The sequence below is a fragment of the Aplysia californica genome, unplaced genomic scaffold, assembly GCF_000002075.1.
Source record: "Aplysia californica isolate F4 #8 unplaced genomic scaffold, AplCal3.0 scaffold00003, whole genome shotgun sequence".
Lineage (NCBI taxonomy): Eukaryota > Metazoa > Mollusca > Gastropoda > Aplysiida > Aplysiidae > Aplysia > Aplysia californica.
Window position 1 is genome coordinate 3,103,851 of NW_004797273.1, and position 20,502 is coordinate 3,124,352.

Consider the following 20,502-nt stretch of genomic DNA (forward strand, 5'->3'; position numbering starts at 1 on the left):
ACAGGCTATTTCTGTGGCAATGAAACGGTTTTGAAGGTTAGGCATAGTCTATTGTTCATTGGTGATTATGAACGTCTTTTTACATTTAATTTATGAGGTTTACGTCTATGGGTGAATTTGACTGCGACAATGTTTCAAAATTAGGAAGGGAAGCAGTGATTATTTTATTATATAGACGCTTCGCCTCTGATTATAATAATTGGTAGTTAAAAGATCACCAATGGGTGAAATAAAGCGTGTTGTATTATGTGAAGTCTGTAAGTGTAACTCAGTCTCTTATCAAGCTACGTAATGTTTGTGATGTAATCTGAATCTAGTGATAATACGTGTATTAAGTTTTTGCAGTCGTTGTTTTTGTTTTGTTTATAAGATAAGAGGAGAGAAGAGAAGAGAAGAGAAGATACATCTTTATTGTCCAGACCCTGGCACATTGGTGTTTCACCACGTGCACACATACACACACGCGCGCAGCCACACGCGCGCAGCCACACACGCACGCACGACACACATACAAACACACACATACAAACACACACAGACACACACACATACACACTCACACACCCGCACAAAAAACCTGCACACACCTTCAGCAGTATGCTTACACTCACAAACAGACTTCTTATCACTGTCACATGCATAATATAAATGAACAGTAGGCCTTATATTAACAATAATAGTGTTATGTATGACTAGGCGTTGGCTTACGTAATAGTACTATGTTCTTTAATTTATGTAAAGAAAAGAGAAGGCATGGTTATGTCCACACAAAAAAGAAAAAGAAAAACAAAACAAACAAACAAGCAAGCAAACAAAGCACAAAAGCAAGATTGAAAGAACTAAAGAAAGAAAGAGAGAGAGAAAGAAAGAAAGAGAGAAAGAAAGAAAGAGAGAAAGAAAGAAAGAAAGAAAGAAAGAAAGAAAGAAAGAAAGAAAGAAAGAAAGAACACTATAAATATTCCTATTACTTAAGCAGGCCAAATAGCCTATCATAAATTAAGGTGTAAAAACCAAACAAAATTAAGAGTCGGGAATTATATTTAGGACAGTCTATAAATTACAGCTGATGCCAAATATTATGTAGCCTAGGCCTACAACAGAAAACAAACCAAACGAAATAAATACAACAGATAAGAAATAAGGAAAATCAATAAAATGAGTCAAATCTTGAAGAAAAAAAGAAACATCTCAAGGAGAGCAACACATCTGTAAATTCTAGACAATAAGATAGATCTAGTGACATTACATGAGAGACAGCAGAAATGTGGATTCTTACTATAATAAGGACTAGTGAGAATTTACAGTGGAAGGAAAAGAAGTCAAAGGAGGTAGCTCCGAAATGTCGTGAGCCACTCACAGAAATCATGAGGAGCAGACAATGGCAGTTTCTGAGACACTTGAATCGACATATTTTTAAGGACCTTGTACAACACGTAGCTCTAACTTAACTAGATCTAGAGGTAAAAGGGGCGAAGCTAGATTTAGAAAAAAATGCCGATAATATTATGTATGACTTATTGAATGTTTTAAGCTCCTTGCTAATACCGGTACCCAAAAATGGTAGGCCTGTGACCATGACCTTGACATTTTATTCTCCAATTTGAAAAAAAAATCCTTTGTAGAGGTGTTTAAATATGCAAATTAGTCATATAGATCTAGATAACAAGATATGAACGATCTTTAAAAATTAAAAATTTAGTCTTTGGTTTCTCCAAGGTTTTTGTGTCAAGAGGGAGAACTGTGTACATCACTCATTCTTATCAATTTCTAGTTTAACGTCCCCTGGTATCCTTTTTCTTCTTTTTTTTTTCACTGTCCAACAATTAGCCTACAGAGATTTTCACTTTCAAGCGTTCAAAAAAAGAGGTACACTTTACTTTATATTACTAATAGTCTTATTAATGAAGACTGAACAATGTAATTTTAATTCACATAAAAGACAATTCATTATCATAGCCCCCCCCCCCCCCCTTTTCCCCTTACACGGATGGCTGCAGAATTATTATGGTACTGTGACCTTAGCGGAACGGAAGCCTCCATAGCTCAGTGGTTAGAGCACTGGTCTTGTAAACCAGGGGTCGGGAGTTCGATCCTCCCTGGGGGCTGACGCAACTTTTTTATTTTATTTTTTTATTACCTCAATTGGCCACTTCTATAACGTTCTGAAGCCAGTGATTCAGATTTAGAATAAAACCCACTTTTCTAAATGAAGAGTAGGGCCTACATCTTTCTCAGTTTTGAACAGCAGGGTGTCAATTATTTTTCTAGAGTCTCAATAATATTAACCACCGCCAGTTAGAAACAACCCCTCAATTTCTTTTTCTTTCTTTTTCAACATTTAATCTTCATTTCCAGTTCCAATAATTTGTTATACCTCAGGCATAAAGATCACAGAATACATGAACATACAGACCTGTGCACTAAGAGTAAGAAAACAAGATCAGAACGTTAAGATTTCTCCACAGGATTTCTCATAACATTTACGGACATTTATTGCTGAAGAACTAGATCTATATTGGCTACCAAGGTTGAAAACAGTTTGAGTTTCTTTTTAAAAACAACTAGATGGGGTACCTTTCAGTGACCATAATTTGATTGTCTTGTAGGCCTACATGAGATGGCTGTAAGGGCAGTTTCGACTGTATTGTAATATTATTAATTAATAATTATACTCAGGCTGTTACTGTTATATTGCCACTGTAACTAAGCTGAAGCTGATGCTCACGGTCCTTGAGCAAAGAGAAGCACAAAACACAATAATAATTGGCCGTTGGAATCAAATTTTTTAAAAACCACAAAACAGAGGAAACAGAGGAATTGCCCTATCAGATATAACTTACTCCCATAATCCTTACATCTACTTGCATTTGCAACTGCTGACAATATTATGCTGATAAGCTGGAATATAATAGCACACACACACACACACAGACAGACAAATAAAGAGAGAGAGAGAGAGAGAGAGAGAGAGAGAGAGAGAGAGAGAGAGAGAGACAGAGAGACAGAGACATTATGTACTAAACCCCCACCCCTGCCTTAAGACACAGGAGGCAGGCTGATTAGATCTAGTCAGTTGCAGACCATCGAAGTAGACAGACATGTAAATAATGATATTGAACAGAATAAACATCCCACAACAGGAACCAAACTTCAGCAAACATATATAGAGCTCTTTTTTTTGGTTACTCTGGCACAAAATGTGTATACCTATTGGCTTTATGTTCTTTCTAATATGATAAAAAATAAAACACTTCACTCGTATTACAAACCATATTTGATGAATTAAAGGTTTTGATTATCTAAATCAATGTCACCGCAAACAATTTCCCATCTACCATAATACGTGGGACATACGGCATACAACGCATAAGCAAAGTGGGGGCTTTGCTCTGTTCATTAATTAAGCACTAATCGCTTATAATATAACTTTTATTGATTTTCTAGGAAGACAATAAGAGACATTTTCAAGGCAGTTATACCAACTAAACCTTTAAAACGCATTTCAGTCATTTATTTTTGAACATTTAGTTTGGATTTTCAGTGTGTCAAAACTCAAACTGAGCATGCTCCATCCATTACAATTTAAAACTCGAGTCATGCTCCCAAACACATTGGGGAAACCAAATAATACCTATCAACCATCCAAGATTTCGCCCTTTGTCTTCCTCTCAAAAGAAGCTGTAAAAATGTGCCTTACTACAAATAGAGGCCTAAATAAAAAGCTAGGAGACAAAGCATGCAGACCCACATAATATTATTATGTGATGATGTCATAAGAGTGCCTGATGTCAGAATCCCAAAGGCAGCATTCTATGCTCAGCTGTTTTCAGGGAATTAGATCTAAGCGTAACAATGGCCCACTAAACCCCCCAAAAAAGCGGTACAATGATATCCCAAAAATGACTCTGAATCCCTTGACATGGAAGAGCCTAGTTCCAAACAGACCCAGTTGGAGAGTGTAATCACAAAGGTCGAAAAATCACATTGATGAGGTTTCATATAAGCAATGCCGCAGCCATAAAAGAGAGACCTGCAAGCTGCACTCATCAACAACTGGGAATAAAGCTTATAGATTATGCTCAACATGATACAGTGAACTGTTTTCTGCCAGCATTGGTCTCATCAGCCACAAAAGAAGCCACAAATCATTTCAATCCTTATTTCTTCAATTTCGTGTCAGAAGTATCCTCCTTTGCAGATGCTATGCCAAAGGTATTTCCCATGACTACTAGATTCTAAGTTTTTAAAAAGTATAGAAATCAGGATATTAGGAACCAGAAAAAAGTCAAGTATTTTTTAACACCAGTGTCAAAAGGGTAATACTCTATGGATCGGAAACATGCAAACTTACAAAACTAACTTCAAAAAGGCTACAGGCATCTGTCCACAGCTGTCCAAATATTCCTTGGCCTGACGTCATAAGAAATTATTTTTTTGCTAAGTGTTTTACGGCGTTCGCGGCTGCATAAGGCCATATGAGCGCAATAGACACATTACACTTTAAACATTTTCAGTTCGTAAGAAATTTTGAATTTTGCCTGGGTGGCGGCCGAAGCATACTCTTTTCGATTACAGACCACCAAGGGATTTCCCTTGTCCGAGAAGGCTAGGAGTAGATCTTTCCTACCAGAAGATCAGGGGTGTAGCTGAAAGACAGCAGTAAGAAGGAGCCAAGAAGTAGCGGTAAAAAGGCTGCAGAAAGAGTCAGGAGCCCAGAAGAAGGGGCGAAGGAGGCATGGAGGTGGTAGCAGAAAGAGGAGACGAAAGCAGACGACAGAACATTGCTAGAGAGCAGGAAAGGAGGTGAAAGGAGACAATTTTAGATGAAAAAAATTTTCCCGTCGCTACATGGATTCGAACCCGGGACCTTCGAATGAGAGACGAACACCTTAACCTCAATTATGGACCAAACAAATCAACAGAAAAAAGATAGAAATCAGAATGAAAAACAAACATTACCATACCTACCAGGCCAGAGAAAGAAAGGAAGACCTAGAAGTACCGTACTTTAGAGGAGGAACACTAGATGGAAGTAGATGGGATACAGCTGGACAGAAGTGGAGACAATAGCCCAGCAGGACAGAAGTACAAGGAAGGCTCTTGTCGATGGCCTAAGCTTCATCATTGGGTGATAAAGGCTGATGATGATGATGTGATGCTATACTATAATCATACTTTTGAGCCACTCCAGACGATGTTCTCGACAGAGTGACGTACAGGCGCAGCCATTGTCTACCGAGACAGAAGGAGCCGACAATACAACATTGTATAATATATACTTAACATACACAGATATCATATGCTCTGATTTCTGTCATATAAATTTGCTTTTGGGAATATATAGAAAGGACCTATAAATGTGTCTGAAAGTACAAACAAAAGTTAAAACCTACCCTCCCATTTGTTCCTTTCAGACTACACACCAATTCCATTCCTTAAATTATAATTAGACTATCAAAGGTCAGGCCATGGACTAGCCAGGTCCACAGTAATTGAAAACAGAAAAAGAATTTCAGACAGCGATATTGAGAACAGTAATGTCACATATTGACTTAGAAATCAAAAGAAAATAGAAAATGATAGCAGTAGAGAGGGAGCTGGATTCCACTCCACCCAATCCAACCAAAAACAAACTATAGACGAAGTAAATATCAGATGTCACAGCTAATATAAGTAAAAGGCAAGTACGAGAGTTGTATAAAGAGGGGTTTCAATGCTGTACTTTTATTGAAGACAGACAAACTTAAATAAACAATTTAAAAAATATGATACATTGGAATAGTGGAATTAATTTCTTGATTAAATTCCAGTCAAGAAAATTTGTACACTTTGTAGCTATTACTGATACTCCTGACAATTTAAGATCAATCTTCATTGTCCAGATGCTGGCACATTGGTTTGGTGTATCACTGACAGCCATATCCACACCCATACACACAAACACACACACACACAAACGCATATGTGTGTGAACCCATCCATATAATTATGAGTGCTGCTCTGAGAAAACCCGTTGGATGGTTAGGAATTTTATTTTGAAATATCGCCGAAATAGGCCCTGAACTTCATTTTTATCGCAAACGAGATTATAGGAAATTTAGAAAGATAAACCATTTTTACATCATAAGTGTCAAGAAATTTGTTCAAAAATGATTCTAAACATTTTTTAAGAATTATTTTTGAGGACATATCGTCGTCGAATTACGCCAAATTCCTAGACAAACAGAGGGAATCTTTACTCAATCGGGTGGACACTTTCTTTCCACGGGAACCCCCACATATTATATACCAAAAGAAAGAGAATTCTATTGCCGTTTCGGAAAAACCCAGTGTGCAAGAATAATATTTAAGCATCACAAATAGTTACATGTCGCACATCTTCTAGTTTCACTTTTAAAAAGGTGATAATTTCACGAGTGTCGTTTTAACTCCTTCTGACTATTTCCTGCCATTCATACCAAATCTGAACTGTTCCTAATTGAATTTAAAATCGTCGTTCTGCTCTGCGAAGTATTTTTTTTCAGGTTTGCAGTGAGCAAACTGCAAGTTGTCTGTTTCAAAGTGATTGAACATTCTTGTTTACTTAATTTGAATTTGGTCCCAAAGTAAACAAAACTTTAAAATGACAACTCTCTATAACATTATTTTTTTATCCCGACGATGTCATTATAGAGAGGCTGCACTGTAAATATTTATATATACACACATACTCTCACATATCCTCTCTTGCACACACATAATATACATACACATGTTATTGTTATGTGCTCACACTCACAGGCACAATCATACACACGGTGGCAGGGCGTAGTGAAGGGTCAGAGGTCTTGAGCTCCCTTCCCTCCTCCCTCCCAACTATTTCCCTACATTAATGAATGTTTCTTGATTAAACGAAATAATCAGTTGAAACCATCTGGACAGCTTTAGAATCTTCAGCCCTGAGTTGCATGCAGTGAGCACATGTACATGCACTTACAAAAACTGTGGCACTCTGAAAGCCCAACAATCGGAAGTTCATGACACACTTTCCCCACAGACCCAGAAACCAACACACTCATTGGACACTCATTAGAAATGTCTTGCTTTCTACGACTCTTTGCATATGTACACAAACATACACATTCACACATATCTAGACTTTCCTCTGAACCAGGGTCCTACGTTTGAACTCAACCTACACTCATTTCATTTCTGAGCCCCACCCACATTTAGATCCACCCACTGCGGCTGCACACATATGACAAAAATAAACAGTTATTGTTAACAATAATAATTCTTCAGCAGGTACATAATCAGTAATCTAATAGTAATTTGTTGGTATTCTGATAGTACATGTACAAGCATCAAAGGGTTAGAAATACTTATTTCACAAGATTTTGTATCTTTCTTTGTTACACTACAGAAGCATGGGTCTTTTACTTCTTATTGATGTTTGGATTTACGACTATTATACTAGCAATAAAAATCATGAGCATTAAGGATAACGATACATGATAATGATAGTGACATTGACCATGATGATGATGATAAGGGAAATGGCACAGCAATAACGGATGTGTTGACAGAATGTCTTTAGCTTTATCACTCTTCTTCTTTTCTGTTACCCTGTAGTGACTCCAGAGTGGTCTTCTGTTGTCGTTGGCGTAGCCACTGTCGGTATTGCATTCTTTGCTGTTTACGCTCTTTGTGCTCCAGCTGCTGATTCAGCTCCGACAGTTCGGCTTGCAGAGCTTCAGCCTGGGACTCTAAGCCTTCCACGTCACAAGCTTCTATCTCTTGCTGGACTCTAAAGTATCAAAAAAGTATAATCAGAGTTCCTCCAAGTAGAGACTGATACCAGGATAGACTTGTGGGATGACACGAAGAGAGAGAGAGAGAGAGAAAGAGAGAAAAACAGAAAGAGAGAGAGAGTGATTGAGAGAAATTGAAAGAGATTGGTTTGTCTTCTTTGTTTTTATTTGGTATGAGTACTTTGCGGTATTTAAGCATAAATAGTCATTTCAAAGGCAAACCAAATACTGGCCCATTGATTAAAGAGCAAAAAGTACCCAAAAAAAGAGGAAAGAAAGAAAAAAGGCAGGGCCAATACTCCAAAGTAAATAGGGCCTACTTGTAGGCCTACTACTAATATAATACATGTGAGCATAGAGGTGTTTATGAGTAGGCCTATTACATGTAATTTCATTACAACATTTATCCCTCATCATGCTAGTATGCCAAAAGAGTACATGTATTCATCTGCTGTGTTCATATTAGCATCTGCTAGAATATTTCAAACAACTTCACAAACATGATTATTGTACTTGCAGACGTTTTGCACCACCATCAATACAATTTAGATTGTTTGGGAGGTGGGCTAGCTGCTGCAACCCTACCTGCCAGGGTCAACCCAGGTCGAGAGGAATAACGTTTCAGCAGAGATGAAAGAGCTCTATAAAAATCCTCCCAACATGGGAATCGAACTCAGTGTTCTATGTGCAATGGCGAACTAGCAACTATTACCGCTAATTTATATTACAGACGTTAGTCCAATTTTCACAGAGCACACCAATTAAATCAAAAGTTTTAAAGTATGACCGCACAAATTTGTGTCATGACGCGGTGGAATCAGGCACTTGTCAATTTGTGGGCATGTGGGGTTACTGGTATTATCTGAAAGCTAATTCATTTGCCTTGCTTTCTACGAGAAAAATACTCATCTATCTAAACTAGAAGTCAAAATACTTGCGATTCAAGGAGGTGGGGGTAGCCTGGTTTCACAGGTAAAATTAGTGTTAAGTGGCCGCCAAAGTTTGGTAACTTCTACAGCTTGAGAGTCCTTGAAAACTGAAAATCTACATATTTTGTGCCATTAATCAACGTTTTTCGGTTAAATTCACATGAAAATGTGCTTTCATATGGAAATAAAAAGTATTGAGCCAAAAAACAAAATTTGGGTAAAAATTGCCAAACTGTACAAAAAATGCCTTTTTCTTTTTTTTCTTCTTATTTTGATGAGCGCCTGATTTCACCACGATGACTCACATTTGTTTTTCCTAACATCACAGACAGAAAAGTTCTAGAAAACCCTGAAGCTTCATTGAAAGAGGATAATAAAATACACATGAAAATTATTAAAATGGAGCTGTTCTTTTCTTTGAAGTCTCAACCCAAGATATTAAAGTCACACCAAGCAAGTTTACATTAGTAATTTGTTCATGGAGTTTCCCTTGCTAATAGTTAAGAAAGGGGCTAGCTGCAAGCTAACAGATCCAGCTCTGGCAAGGCTTGCGGTTCAATTAGTATATGTGAGGTATCGTGGTGAAATCAGGCACTCGTCAAAATAATTAAATTGAAAATTATATCAGCATTTTTCTTCCAGTTTGACAATTCTTTTCTAATTTGTGTTTTTTGACTCAACACCTTTTATGTCCATTTAAAAACATATTTCTGAGTGGATATTACTGAAAAACATTGATTAAAGGCACAACAAATGTAAATTTTTAGTTTCTAAGGACTCTCAACCTTTGGAAATTACCAAACTTTGGCAGCCATTTTCTCACGAATTTTACCTCAGAAACCAGGCGACCCCGACCTCCTTCAATCGCAAATATCTCGACTTCTATTCAAGATGGGCATGTATTTTTTTCCATTAAAAGATGATCAAATGAACAAGCTTTGAGAGGATACCAATAACTCCAGATGCCCAAAAACTGACCAGAGCCTGATTCTACCGTGTAATACACATGTATTAGTACTTATTACATATATTATAGGTGTCGGCCCAGGTTCATCATGAGGTTAAGCACCAATTTACTGTTTTACAACTAATGAAATATTTGTACAGGAAAGTGTAGGCCTACATACCTAATAAACTGCTCATCTGTTTCTGAGGCTTGAATTAGACGTGTTGTTTCTTCCTGAAGTACCCTCAGAGCTGATTCCTCATCTTCCATAAGCCTTGCAAGGCCTGTTTACAAAAGCCATTATCTAAGAAGACTGAAATGTCGGATCTTAAAAAAGATCATTCAACTTTGTTTTTCCTTTTTTAAAAAGAGCCGTTCTAAAAATGCAAAGAAAAAAGCAGAAATTTATAGGAGACACTACGACAGCAGTGACTTGCGAGTTACATAGATAGTTTCCTTGGAGTATAATTCAATGCTGGGTAAACACATACAAAAAGACCCCCCCAATTACATTTGAAACCTTAATGCATCTTACAATCAAAAGCTGTCACATCTCTACGATACTACCTTTTATTAGTGTATTATTTTCAAAGTGATAAATGTTACTTCCAGGATTTTTACCTCTTCTTCTCCTACCCATTGCTTTTACAGCTAAATTGTCTCCTTCAACTCTCTGTAAGAAAATATTAGCAAGTTAATCCCATGGAAGAATGTGCCTCTACTTACAGCAGCAGCTACAACTAGGAAAGACCTGACACTGCATACCCCTAGATACATAATTGTACACCCCAGCTAAAACAGTACCACCAGGAACAGCATGATGTCTCTGATAATAGCTGAACCCTATTATAACCGGTGACCCCATTTACAAATTACATACATCATAACTAATGATTAACAAATGGAATCGTTTTTGTTACATAGCCTAGATTACTCACTATCAATTTATCCGTTATTTCTCCTGTCTTTTCCACTATTATAATTTGCTCCTAATCCTTATCTTTCTTCTTCTAGTACCTTAATTTCATGGAGGTTGACTAGGTGTCATATGAAATGTACAGGATGTAGCCTAATGAAAAAAATAATTGCATTTATTTAGAGCATACCGACTAAAACAGAATACTCTTTATGAAAAAGTTAACACCCTTAGGAAAAAGAACACACATAAATCTGTATTAGATCAAGTGCGCAGTGCCTGCTTTCATTCAGACATGTTCCCGTAACAAGTCTCAACACCCCACGGGAAGACAGGTCACACTAAGATACTTGAGTCACTGACTGGAAAATCTGGATTAACACCAAAGTGCATCCAGCTTTCCCCCCTCCCTCCCCTGCTTATATATATATGGCATGACACATCATTATTAACTTAGGCCTCTTGTGGGTCATGTAGATACAATTCACCATGGGCATCATTTTGCTTCATTTGCTTTCCTTCTACTTTCTTTTGTTTGTTTGTTTGTTTAGTATAGGGTTTTACGGCGCTTGCAACTGCATAAGGTCATATGAGCGCGCGGGACACACCTAATACTTTTTCGTTGGTAGGAAATTTTGAATTTTGCCCGGGTGGCGGCCGAAGCCTACTCTTATCGATTTTAGACCACCAAGGGATCTTTAACGTGCGCAACTTGCACACGGGCCCTCCGAGATTTTTCGCCCTTGTCCGAGAAGGCTAGGTGTAGATCTTTCCTACCAGAAGATCAGGGGTGTGGCAGAAAGACAGCAGTTAGAAGGAGCCAAGGAGTAGCAGTAGAAAGGCTGCAGAAAGAGTCAGGAGCCCAGAGGAGGGGGCAAAGGAGGTGAGGGGGTGGGGGCAGAAAGTGGAAATGAAAGCAGACAACAGAACAATGCTAGAGAGCAGGAAAGGAGGTGAAAGGAGACAATTTTAGAGAAGAAAATTTTTTGGTCGCTACCCGGATTCGAACCCGGGACCTTTGAATGAGAGGCCAACACCTTAACCTCTAGGCCACGAGAGCCCCCTTCTACTTTCTTGTCCATTTATTTTATAATTTTGTCAATGATTAGACCATGAGTGTTATAGCCAAGCTTCCTATGTCTACTATAAACGTACCCTTTTTTAAAACTAAAATCATAAGAGGGTTTGGGATTTACTGTGAGCCTGCTATAGCTGAAATACTGTTATAATCGAGACTGTTTTAGGTGGGGGCCCACTGTATTAAAATTCCAATTTGGTAGTTCTTCCCCTGCAAAAATTAATTTTAGTCATGTTATACCAACAGAAAGGATTAAAACAAAATAATGGGGGATAATAAGAATCTGGAATTACATTAATTCGGACAGGAACAACAGATTTTTCTTTCATTTCTTGTAAGAGGTTATGGCACTTGAAACACACTTAGGTCATAAGTGCTGAAGATTAGAGGTGTTACTAGAAATTAAAAAGTAACATACACAGTAAAAGGAGCAAACCATCAACTACCCAACACCCTCAATAATATAATGTGCGTTTCTAATATATTTTACATTATTGTACAAAGTCAACACTGTGTACTTACTTTCCATTTCCTTGGATATACTATCTGTACGTTGGTGAACAAGAACATTTCTTGCCATGAAATCATTGACTTTAGACAGATCTTCTTCTGAAGTCTTTAGATCTGCAAAAAAAAACCATTAAAGGGAAAACACATGTACATTATAAAGTAGCAGAGCTCAGATCACTATAAACAAGTCTTGGTGAATATCCACCTATAGCTTGTTCACTTTTGTCTTTCAACGTTAAAAAAATTCTAGCTCATTAATTAATTTACCTATGCCATCAAAATGTTGCATGGCACTTCTGCAAGCCAGTTATCAAACAAAAATATTTTTTTCAAAAAATCTTGATCCAGTAATAAAAAAGTTTTTTCTATTTGAGCCCTACATTAAAAACTTCCCTTAGGGAGCATACATAGAATCACTCAAATAAATTATCTACAGTAACCTAACCTACAAATAGCTCATTTTGAGACAGCGACACCACCCTGCTACCGTATTTCAGTGGAAGCGTGTAGATTTCATTGCATACCTGTCTAGACTAGATGTCTCCACGTGAATCTCGAAAAGTACTCACCCTTGCTGATGGACATTGTAACATAGGTGAAATTAAAGCGTGGTGTTGAAGAAAATATGTCGAATTTTTTATGTTTTAGGTGTATGCTAAAAAAAACCTATTATGTTTTTTTTAACCAAATTTTAGGCTAACATCAAAGGAAATGTGTCAGAACCTTAGTTTGCAGTGACCTTCATTAATCGGCTTTTAGATTCTGTTGGTCATCCAAATTTTAGACCCGTGTGCAAAGAACTGATAATATTTCACAGAGATATTTCATTTTCTTGTTTTAACAGTGGTCTGATGAAAGTGAGCAAGCTATAGTTAATGTGTTCTCTGCATACACTGTCTGTGGTCTAGAGGTTATAGTGTTCGCCTCTCATTCTATAGGTCCCGGGTTCGAATCCGGATAACGACAAAAAAAATTCTTCTTTAACATAGTCTCCTTTCACTCACCTCCTTAATGCGCTCTAACAATGTTTTGTCATCTGCTTTAGTCTCTACTTTCTGCCCCCACCCCCTAACCTCCTCTGCCCCCTCCTCTGGGCTCCTGACTCTTTCTGCAACCTTTTTACTGCTACTCGCTGGCTCTTTCTTACTGCTGCTTTCAGCCACACACCTGGTCATATGAACATCTAACACCTAGCCTTCGCGGATAAGGACGAAAAATATCGGAAGCCCCTCGTCCAAAATCGATAAGAGAAGGCTTCGACCACTACCCAGGCAAAATTCAAAATTTCCTACCAAACTGAAATGTTTAATAATGTGTCTTGTGTGCTTATATAACTTTATGCCGTTGTGAGTGCCAGCACACACTTACCTTTAAAAAAAATGTTTTTTAAATTGTTACAAGTATATAGACTCTACCCAACAAAACGGGGGATATAATAAACTAACAACAGTATTCATCCGCAAACAGTTCAAAGCCTTTAACTACTCCCCCAAGAATCCTCCAACCATGCATGTACAGACAAAAATTATATTTGGGCTCTGAATTGAATCCAGCATGACATCCGTTTCGATTTCCGACCCTTGTCCCTAAATATTTCCAGCATTTATGACATTTTCTTCGATTATAATGATAACAATCGGGACGTCAGCTTTAATATCCAGTGACTAGATCTATCTAAACTGGCCCTCCTTGCATCATTAGTATGAACACAAGTTGAGTTGACCTAGCCGGCTGCAGGGGGCAAGGTTAATTATATCGACCAATGAGATTGTGCGTAGCGATCATGCACTCTTGGCTTGCTGGGGGAAGAGGTGTTGAGAAGAGGCCACAGCTGTCGATTTTGTGTGATGTGATTTAAAAAGAAAAAATTAATAACAGAAAAACTATAACACACAACAAAACGAAATTAAACATGTGGAAAGACAAATGGTGGTGGAAGTAATGATGATGCTGTGGTGATGGTGGAAAGACCCCGAGTTGTCGGTTACCGTGTACTTAAACACTGCCATTGGGCAATGAGAGTGCAGTCTTTGGACTTTTGACATAATTACACAGTCCTAGTAGGTAATTCTAGTTCAAATTCTGGTTTTACGTAAAATCCCCAGACGACAGTAATATTATGTAATTTCCTTACACTGACATAACTCACTTAGAAGCTGAGTTCGAATAAATAAAACATTTTTTGGGACGCAAGTCCGAATAGATAAAACCCATATTCGGACTAGGAGATAAAAAATCTAATCAGACTCGTATCTGAATAAAGCTGGCCTATATATTATATATAAAATACACAGTTAAAAACAAAATTCATCACCCAAGAGTAATTCTTGTTTTTTCACAAGCAGCTCCTGAATTTGTTTTGTAGCCTGTGTAACTCTTGCTTTTCTGCTATCATTTCCTAAACCATAAGTTTGGCAGAAGTTTGCTGCTGTTTCTGTGAAAGCTACCAACACTTTGCTCTTGGCTTCATCCAGAAGTGTCTGAAGAATAAGAAAAGCAACAATATTTTTACAAACCATAATCAAAAGTTACCAAACATAGTAACTTAAAAGCTCAGGGGACTATACAAAGTCATATTTTATGGGTAAAAGCCAGTCCAAAAGAGTTACATTTCTGAAAAGAAGACATGGCAGTCAACATTAAATTTAAGGTATCATCAACATAGTCTTTACTCTTGACATAAATTAAATAATGTAATGTGCAGATGTTCCCCACAACTTACAGATCAGCGCAATCTTTTAACGATCATATAATTGCACGGCAATCTTAAGATTGCGCTGCGCGTTTTAACGATCATATAATTGTGCGGCAATTTGAATTGCATTGATCACCTGAATATTTGTGAGGCATCTTGGTGAAATCAGGCGCTCGTCAAAATAATTATTTATATATTATAAATCGAAGAAATTGGCATTTTTCCAGCCAGTTTGGAAATTTCTTTGAATTTTTGTTCTTTGGCTTAGCACCTTGAATCCATTCAAAAACATTCTTTTGTGTGGATTAATGGAACCACGATTAAGGGCACAAAAAATGTAAATTTGCAGTTTCCAAGGATTCTTGAACTAATTACTATGGCAGTCACCAAACTTTGGCGGTCATTTTCTCCCTAATTTTACTTCACAAGCCAGGCGACCCAACCTCTTTCAATCGCAAATATCTTGACTTTTATTCAAGATAAATGACATTTTTTTTCATCAAATGCAAGGAAAATGAACAGCCTTTGATCTGATACCAAAAACTCCATTTACCCAAAAATTGAGGAGCGCCTGATTCCACCATGTCGTGACACATCTTATAATTTTGAAATATTTTTTTTCTTAATTTAGGCCTATTTCCGTCTTTATTCTCATACATTTTCAAAAGCCTAAAAATATGAAAATTAAAATCATAAATTAAAATTAACATATGAAACTGAAGAGCTCACAAGAATGATACAATGCTAGGTATCAAACTCAAAGTTCACAAAGTACATTTAATTTATTTTATATTTTTAAAATAATTTTTTAAAGAATTCACTTCCATCTTTATTCTTTTACTCACATCAAAGAACATTCATGTATATTTTCAAAAGTGTAAAAACATGAAAATTTAAATTTAAATTAAGATATGAAACTGAAGAGCTCACAAGAATGATACAATTATATGATCGCTAAAACGCGCAGCACAATCCAAAGATTGCCGCGCAATAATACGATCCGTAAATTGCGCGGAACACAAACACTTTGCCTCAAAAATGAAATTAAGTTTCTCAAATTGAGCAATGAAAATAACCCTTTTTAAAAAAAATTAACCTGCAAAAACTATCCACAAAAAGGTATGACACACAGACTGCAAAAAAGATCTAACATAATAGATAATATACACATAATGTATTTAACTCACTTAACTGCAATAAAAGACACTCAGTGTTTTAGGGTGTTCACAACTGCATACTGTCAAATGAGCATGCGGGACACATTAAACATTTTCAGTTTGGTAGGAATTAATTTTGAATTTTACCCAGGTGGCAGCCAAAGCCTACTCTTGTTGATTTTAGGAACATCACAAGGGATTTTTAACGTGCATAACTTGCACACGGGACCTCCGAAACTTTTTCTCACTTATCCAGAAGGCTAGATGTTCTACCTTACCTACCCTAAGATCTGGGGTGTAGCTGAAAGACAGCAGTAAGAAGGAGTCAAGTAGTAACAGTAAAAGTTAAGGCTGCAGAGAATGACAGGTGCCCAGCGGAAGATGAAAGGGGGAGGGGGAGGGGGCAGAAAGTGGAGACAAAAGCAGGAAAGAAAGTGAAAAGAAACTATTTTAAAGAAGAACATTTTCCGTCGCTGTCAAGATTCGAACCTGGGACCAATTGAAAGAGAGGCAAACACCATATAACTTCTAGACCACGAGTGCCCCAAAAAACAATCTCAAACCAACTAACTGGAATGTTGTCCTAAATGGATGAAAGGGTAGACAGAAAGACTGCATTGTTTTCAGGTTCGAGTGACAAATCTCTACGAGCTTTAAGCTTAATTTCAATTACATCACCTACTACATTATAACTACATGTATAGTGACTGGGTATTGAAATGTTTGCAAGCAAGGATAACCGATAAGATAAACATCTAAATAGTTTAAAGGTGCGGCATTCATGTAGTCATAGAAGTGAGGGACAGATGCTCTGGACCTCATTTCATTTCCAAGGCCAACTTCCTGGCATGTCCATAGTAAAGTAAGTCATCATGTGTAGGATACTCCAATCACTTTATGTGCTATACTCATGTTCGATTACTGTGCCCATGTAGCACATTCAAAGTTACCTCATACCTGAATAAAGGAGCTTGGCCAAAATGTAGCAACTGTTCAAACTTACACAAAACTAGTTAATTAATAGAGTCTGTTACATAGTGTAGAACACATACTCCATGTTTATAAAAAAAAATACCCAAGCATCAGATCCAAGACCGCCCCACTTATTAGGTGGTCTCCATCAGGTCCTTCGATAAAAACATGAAGAATTCACAAGGATATATATATTTGTTCCAAGATGTATGGTCTTTTTTTTAACTTCTTCTTCGAAAGTTTCATGCATTTCATGAGTTTAGGTTTATGAAAAAAAATTCAAAGCAGTACCTTGGAACCAGTTTGTTTTTTCATCCGAAATCTCCATGTAGGATGTTTAGGTGTAATGACTACATGTATGTTGTCCATGTGTGAGTGCATGCCTAAGTGCGTCTGTGTGTGTGTGTGTGTGGGGGGGGGGGGGAGGGGGGGTGCCTGTGCGAGTGTTTGTGTGTGTATGTGTGTGTGTGTGAGTGTGAGTGTGTGTGTGTGTGTGTGTGTGTGTGAGTGTGGGTGCCTGTATGTGTGTGTGTGTGTGTGTGTGTGTGTGTGTGTGTGTGTGTGGGTGGGGGGTGCCTGCGTGTGTGTTTGTGTGTGCGTGCGGGTGTGTGTGTGCGGGTGTGTGTGTGTATGTGTGTCAAGTGTGTGTGTGTGTGTGTGTGTGTGCGTGTGTGTGTGTGTGTGTGTGTATGCGCGTGTTGGAATGCCAAGTTATGCCTCCATTCCAAAGGAAATTTTATAAAGTATAGAGTTATTGCCCTGATTGGGACAACGGTGGTAAGATAAACCGATACAAAAGAATGAATGAAAAACTTACTTGTTTTGATGTCAGCTCTGAACTTTCTGCTTTAAGTTTTTCAGTATTTGCACACAGCAGCTCTTCCCGAAATATAAGTTGAGAAACAGCCATTTGTGAACACACAAGTCCCTGTTCCTATATTAAATAGAATTAGAAAAAAAATTTTGAGGCAACCAGTCAATGTCAATTTCTCAAGCAGCAGTCTGTAAAAATCTTTTTATTGAGCATATAGATTTCTAGATCTAATCTAGATCTAGAGATCTAGATCTAGATCTAGATCTAGATCTAATTGATTTTTTTAAAAACAACTTTCAAAATCAATAGATCTATATATTACACACAGAGGAACTAATAACAAAGAGATGATTCCTGGGAAAAAGAAAAATGCCTGTAGCTCTCAGGAATTATGTCCATAATATATGATAGGTAGAAGACGTACAGAACTCTTTCAAAATGGGGTAAATAGGGATGGACAGTGGACAGGAAAAATGTTTTGCTGAACAATATCTATCACTTCAGTCACCATTTTTCATGAACACACAAATAACACGACTATTTTCTTTTAAAATGTAGGCCACTGCCTTTATGACAACACAAAGCAACTCATGTTATTCACCATTTGCCGTATTTTCTCTTTGCTTTCAGATATCATCCTTTTCATCTTCTTCTGCTGCATTTCCAACTCTTTAATTTCATCTTTCGCTGAAAAATATTATTTTTTACTTTCTCAATTAATTCATGAAAAAGTAACTGAGATGAGCTACAAAGTCAAGTTCCCCTTATGACCCAAGGCAGACCCACTTTTTACTGTCAGCCTGTTCATTACAATTTATTAAATTTGCTTTCTCAAAATTATGATATATTAGAAACATTATCAGTATCAGCACTGCAATGTCTGCTGCGAGTGTCAAAAAAACAAATTAACAAATATCTGTAGCTTATGCGTGAATAAATGCAGGGGAACTCAGATTCAACAACGTCGTCAGGCCTGACCTTCAATTTCGTTGAATCTGGGTGTTCGTTTTATGGCAAATATAAGGTTTTTGTGTAGATAATTACAGGTACCGAACAAGTAATGTATAGTGTTGTTATTCAGCTTTCTCAATCAAAAGCAGTTTGGTTTCAAATGAACGGCATTTATTCTTTTCTTTGATACCAAAGAATTGATGGAAAATTCCAGGAAAATACACCTAACTCTACCAGCACACACTGTGAAAAAGAGCTGATCAAAAGCACGCCTGTGTCATCTATCGTCTCTATACGTATTGTTTACCAAACAAGTTATGTTGCTGGGTAGAGCCTAGCATATAGGCCTATGGCAACGTTTGATTCCACAGTCCAGCAAGCAATTCATTACGTAGTTTATCATTGTAATATATCGATCAGTAGCCGCGGAAAAAATAACTGTAGCATTTGTATCTCTACTGACGTTCCACGTCCAGACCGTATATGTACCCCCTCCCCCATCGGCCCTTCTACACACACACTCACAGTCACATCAAACGTGTGGTGGCTGCCCGTCCAACTGCGACACATGTAAGACATGGGTACCTGATAACAATGCACAGTGTATACCAGTGTATTGGTATGAAAGGAGGTCGCTGCAATTGGTCGCAGCAGTTCACCCTGTGCGACTTCGTTGAATCCGAATCTTGCTTATTTTGGTGTTCGTTGAATCCGAGTAACTTTTTATTGATTTTTATGAGATGAATATAAAAATTAGTGAATCCAACTCCTCTTTTAATCAATCCGAGTTCGATGAGACCGGGTTCCACTGTATAAACTTACATAGATCTAGATATAGATCTAGATCTAGATGTAATCTATCTAGATTCTAGATCTATAATCTAGATCTAATCTAGATCTAGATCTAGATCTAGATTCTAGATTAGTAAGAAGAAATTCTAAAAAGAATGAAAAAAAACAACAACTTTCCTTGAGTGAGGAACTAGATCTAGAATCTAGATCTAGATTCTAGTCTATTCTAGATCTAGATATCTAGATCTAGATCTAGAATCTAGATCTACATATTACAACATCATCCATGCCATGATGATGCCCTGTCTGTCAATTAATTGAGCTTACTTCAAGCATCACAGTCACAGTTTAATTACGATGTTGAACAGACATTCAAAGCCAGTATTATTTTATAGAGTCTAGATTTGTAGATTGTAGATCTAATATCTAGATCTAAAATATAGATCTAGATCTAGATCTAGATTCTAGATCTAGACTGTAGATCATAGGCCTTGATCTAGATTTCTAGATCTAGATATATATCTAGATCTAGATGTAGATCTAGATCTAGATCTAGATCTAGATGTAGATCTAGAATCTATGTAATACGCACTAGCCATAACAACAGTGGGGGGGGGGGGGGGGGGGGATTTATCGACAACCTTCCTGGCATTTCTTCTTTTCTTCAAACACCATGCTCTCAGATTTGATGAGGACTGTGAAAAGATCATGGATTGACTCATCCATATTGGGGCAAGTAATGGCCGGCCAGAGCAGTATGCTTGCTGCAAGACGTAAACAATCAACTTAATCAACACATTGGGCCTAGTCTATACGTTCCTATACTATCTGACCGTCTAGGGCCTAGTGCAAAGGTTAGAGCATTCATCGTCTGCTTCCCTTGCTCAGGGGAAGATAGCCCACTGAGCGTCCAGGACACAACAACAATCAATTCAAAGTTATAAATATCCAC

General features: G+C 37.5%; 1 protein-coding gene and 1 non-coding gene across 6 annotated transcripts; one reads left to right on the forward strand and one right to left on the reverse strand.

Annotated features, from left to right (window-relative positions):
* The first annotated feature begins 2,032 nt into the window (after positions 1-2,032).
* TRNAT-UGU lies at positions 2,033-2,105 on the forward strand. Its single transcript has one exon. It is a non-coding gene; the product is annotated as a tRNA-Thr (tRNA).
* Positions 2,106-5,696: 3,591 nt separating this feature from the next.
* Positions 5,697-20,291, reverse strand: LOC101845587 (dynactin subunit 1). Of its 5 annotated transcripts, none has more exons than XM_005089126.3 (7): positions 20,192-20,291; positions 18,409-18,494; positions 17,811-17,927; positions 14,484-14,649; positions 12,182-12,283; positions 9,847-9,949; positions 5,697-7,786 (listed from the first exon to the last, which is right to left on the reverse strand). In XM_005089126.3, exons 1-7 carry the CDS (start codon positions 20,274-20,276, stop codon positions 7,582-7,584), a joined length of 864 nt encoding a protein of 287 aa, XP_005089183.1. In that variant the 5' UTR covers positions 20,277-20,291; the 3' UTR covers positions 5,697-7,581. The 5 variants fall into 5 exon arrangements, with proteins under 5 accessions (XP_005089183.1, XP_005089184.1, XP_005089185.2 ...); XM_005089127.3 differs by lacking the exon at positions 20,192-20,291 and adding an exon at positions 19,066-19,149; XM_005089128.3 differs by lacking the exon at positions 18,409-18,494 and having other exon boundaries at positions 20,192-20,268.
* Between the last annotated feature and the right edge of the window lie 211 nt (positions 20,292-20,502).

Bases quoted from the DNA above. Each gene is read 5' to 3' on its own strand.
- LOC101845587 (XM_005089126.3), bottom strand. From the start codon at position 20,276: ATGGATGAGTCAATCCATGATCTTTTCACAGTCCTCATCAAATCTGAG. The intron at 18,495-20,191 runs GTTGTCGATAAA...AATATTTTTCAG, and splicing joins AAAGAAGAAATGCCAGGAAG to CGAAAGATGAAATTAAAGAG. The intron at 9,950-12,181 runs GTAAGTACACAG...TTTTGTAAACAG, and splicing joins TATATCCAAGGAAATGGAAA to GCCTTGCAAGGCTTATGGAA.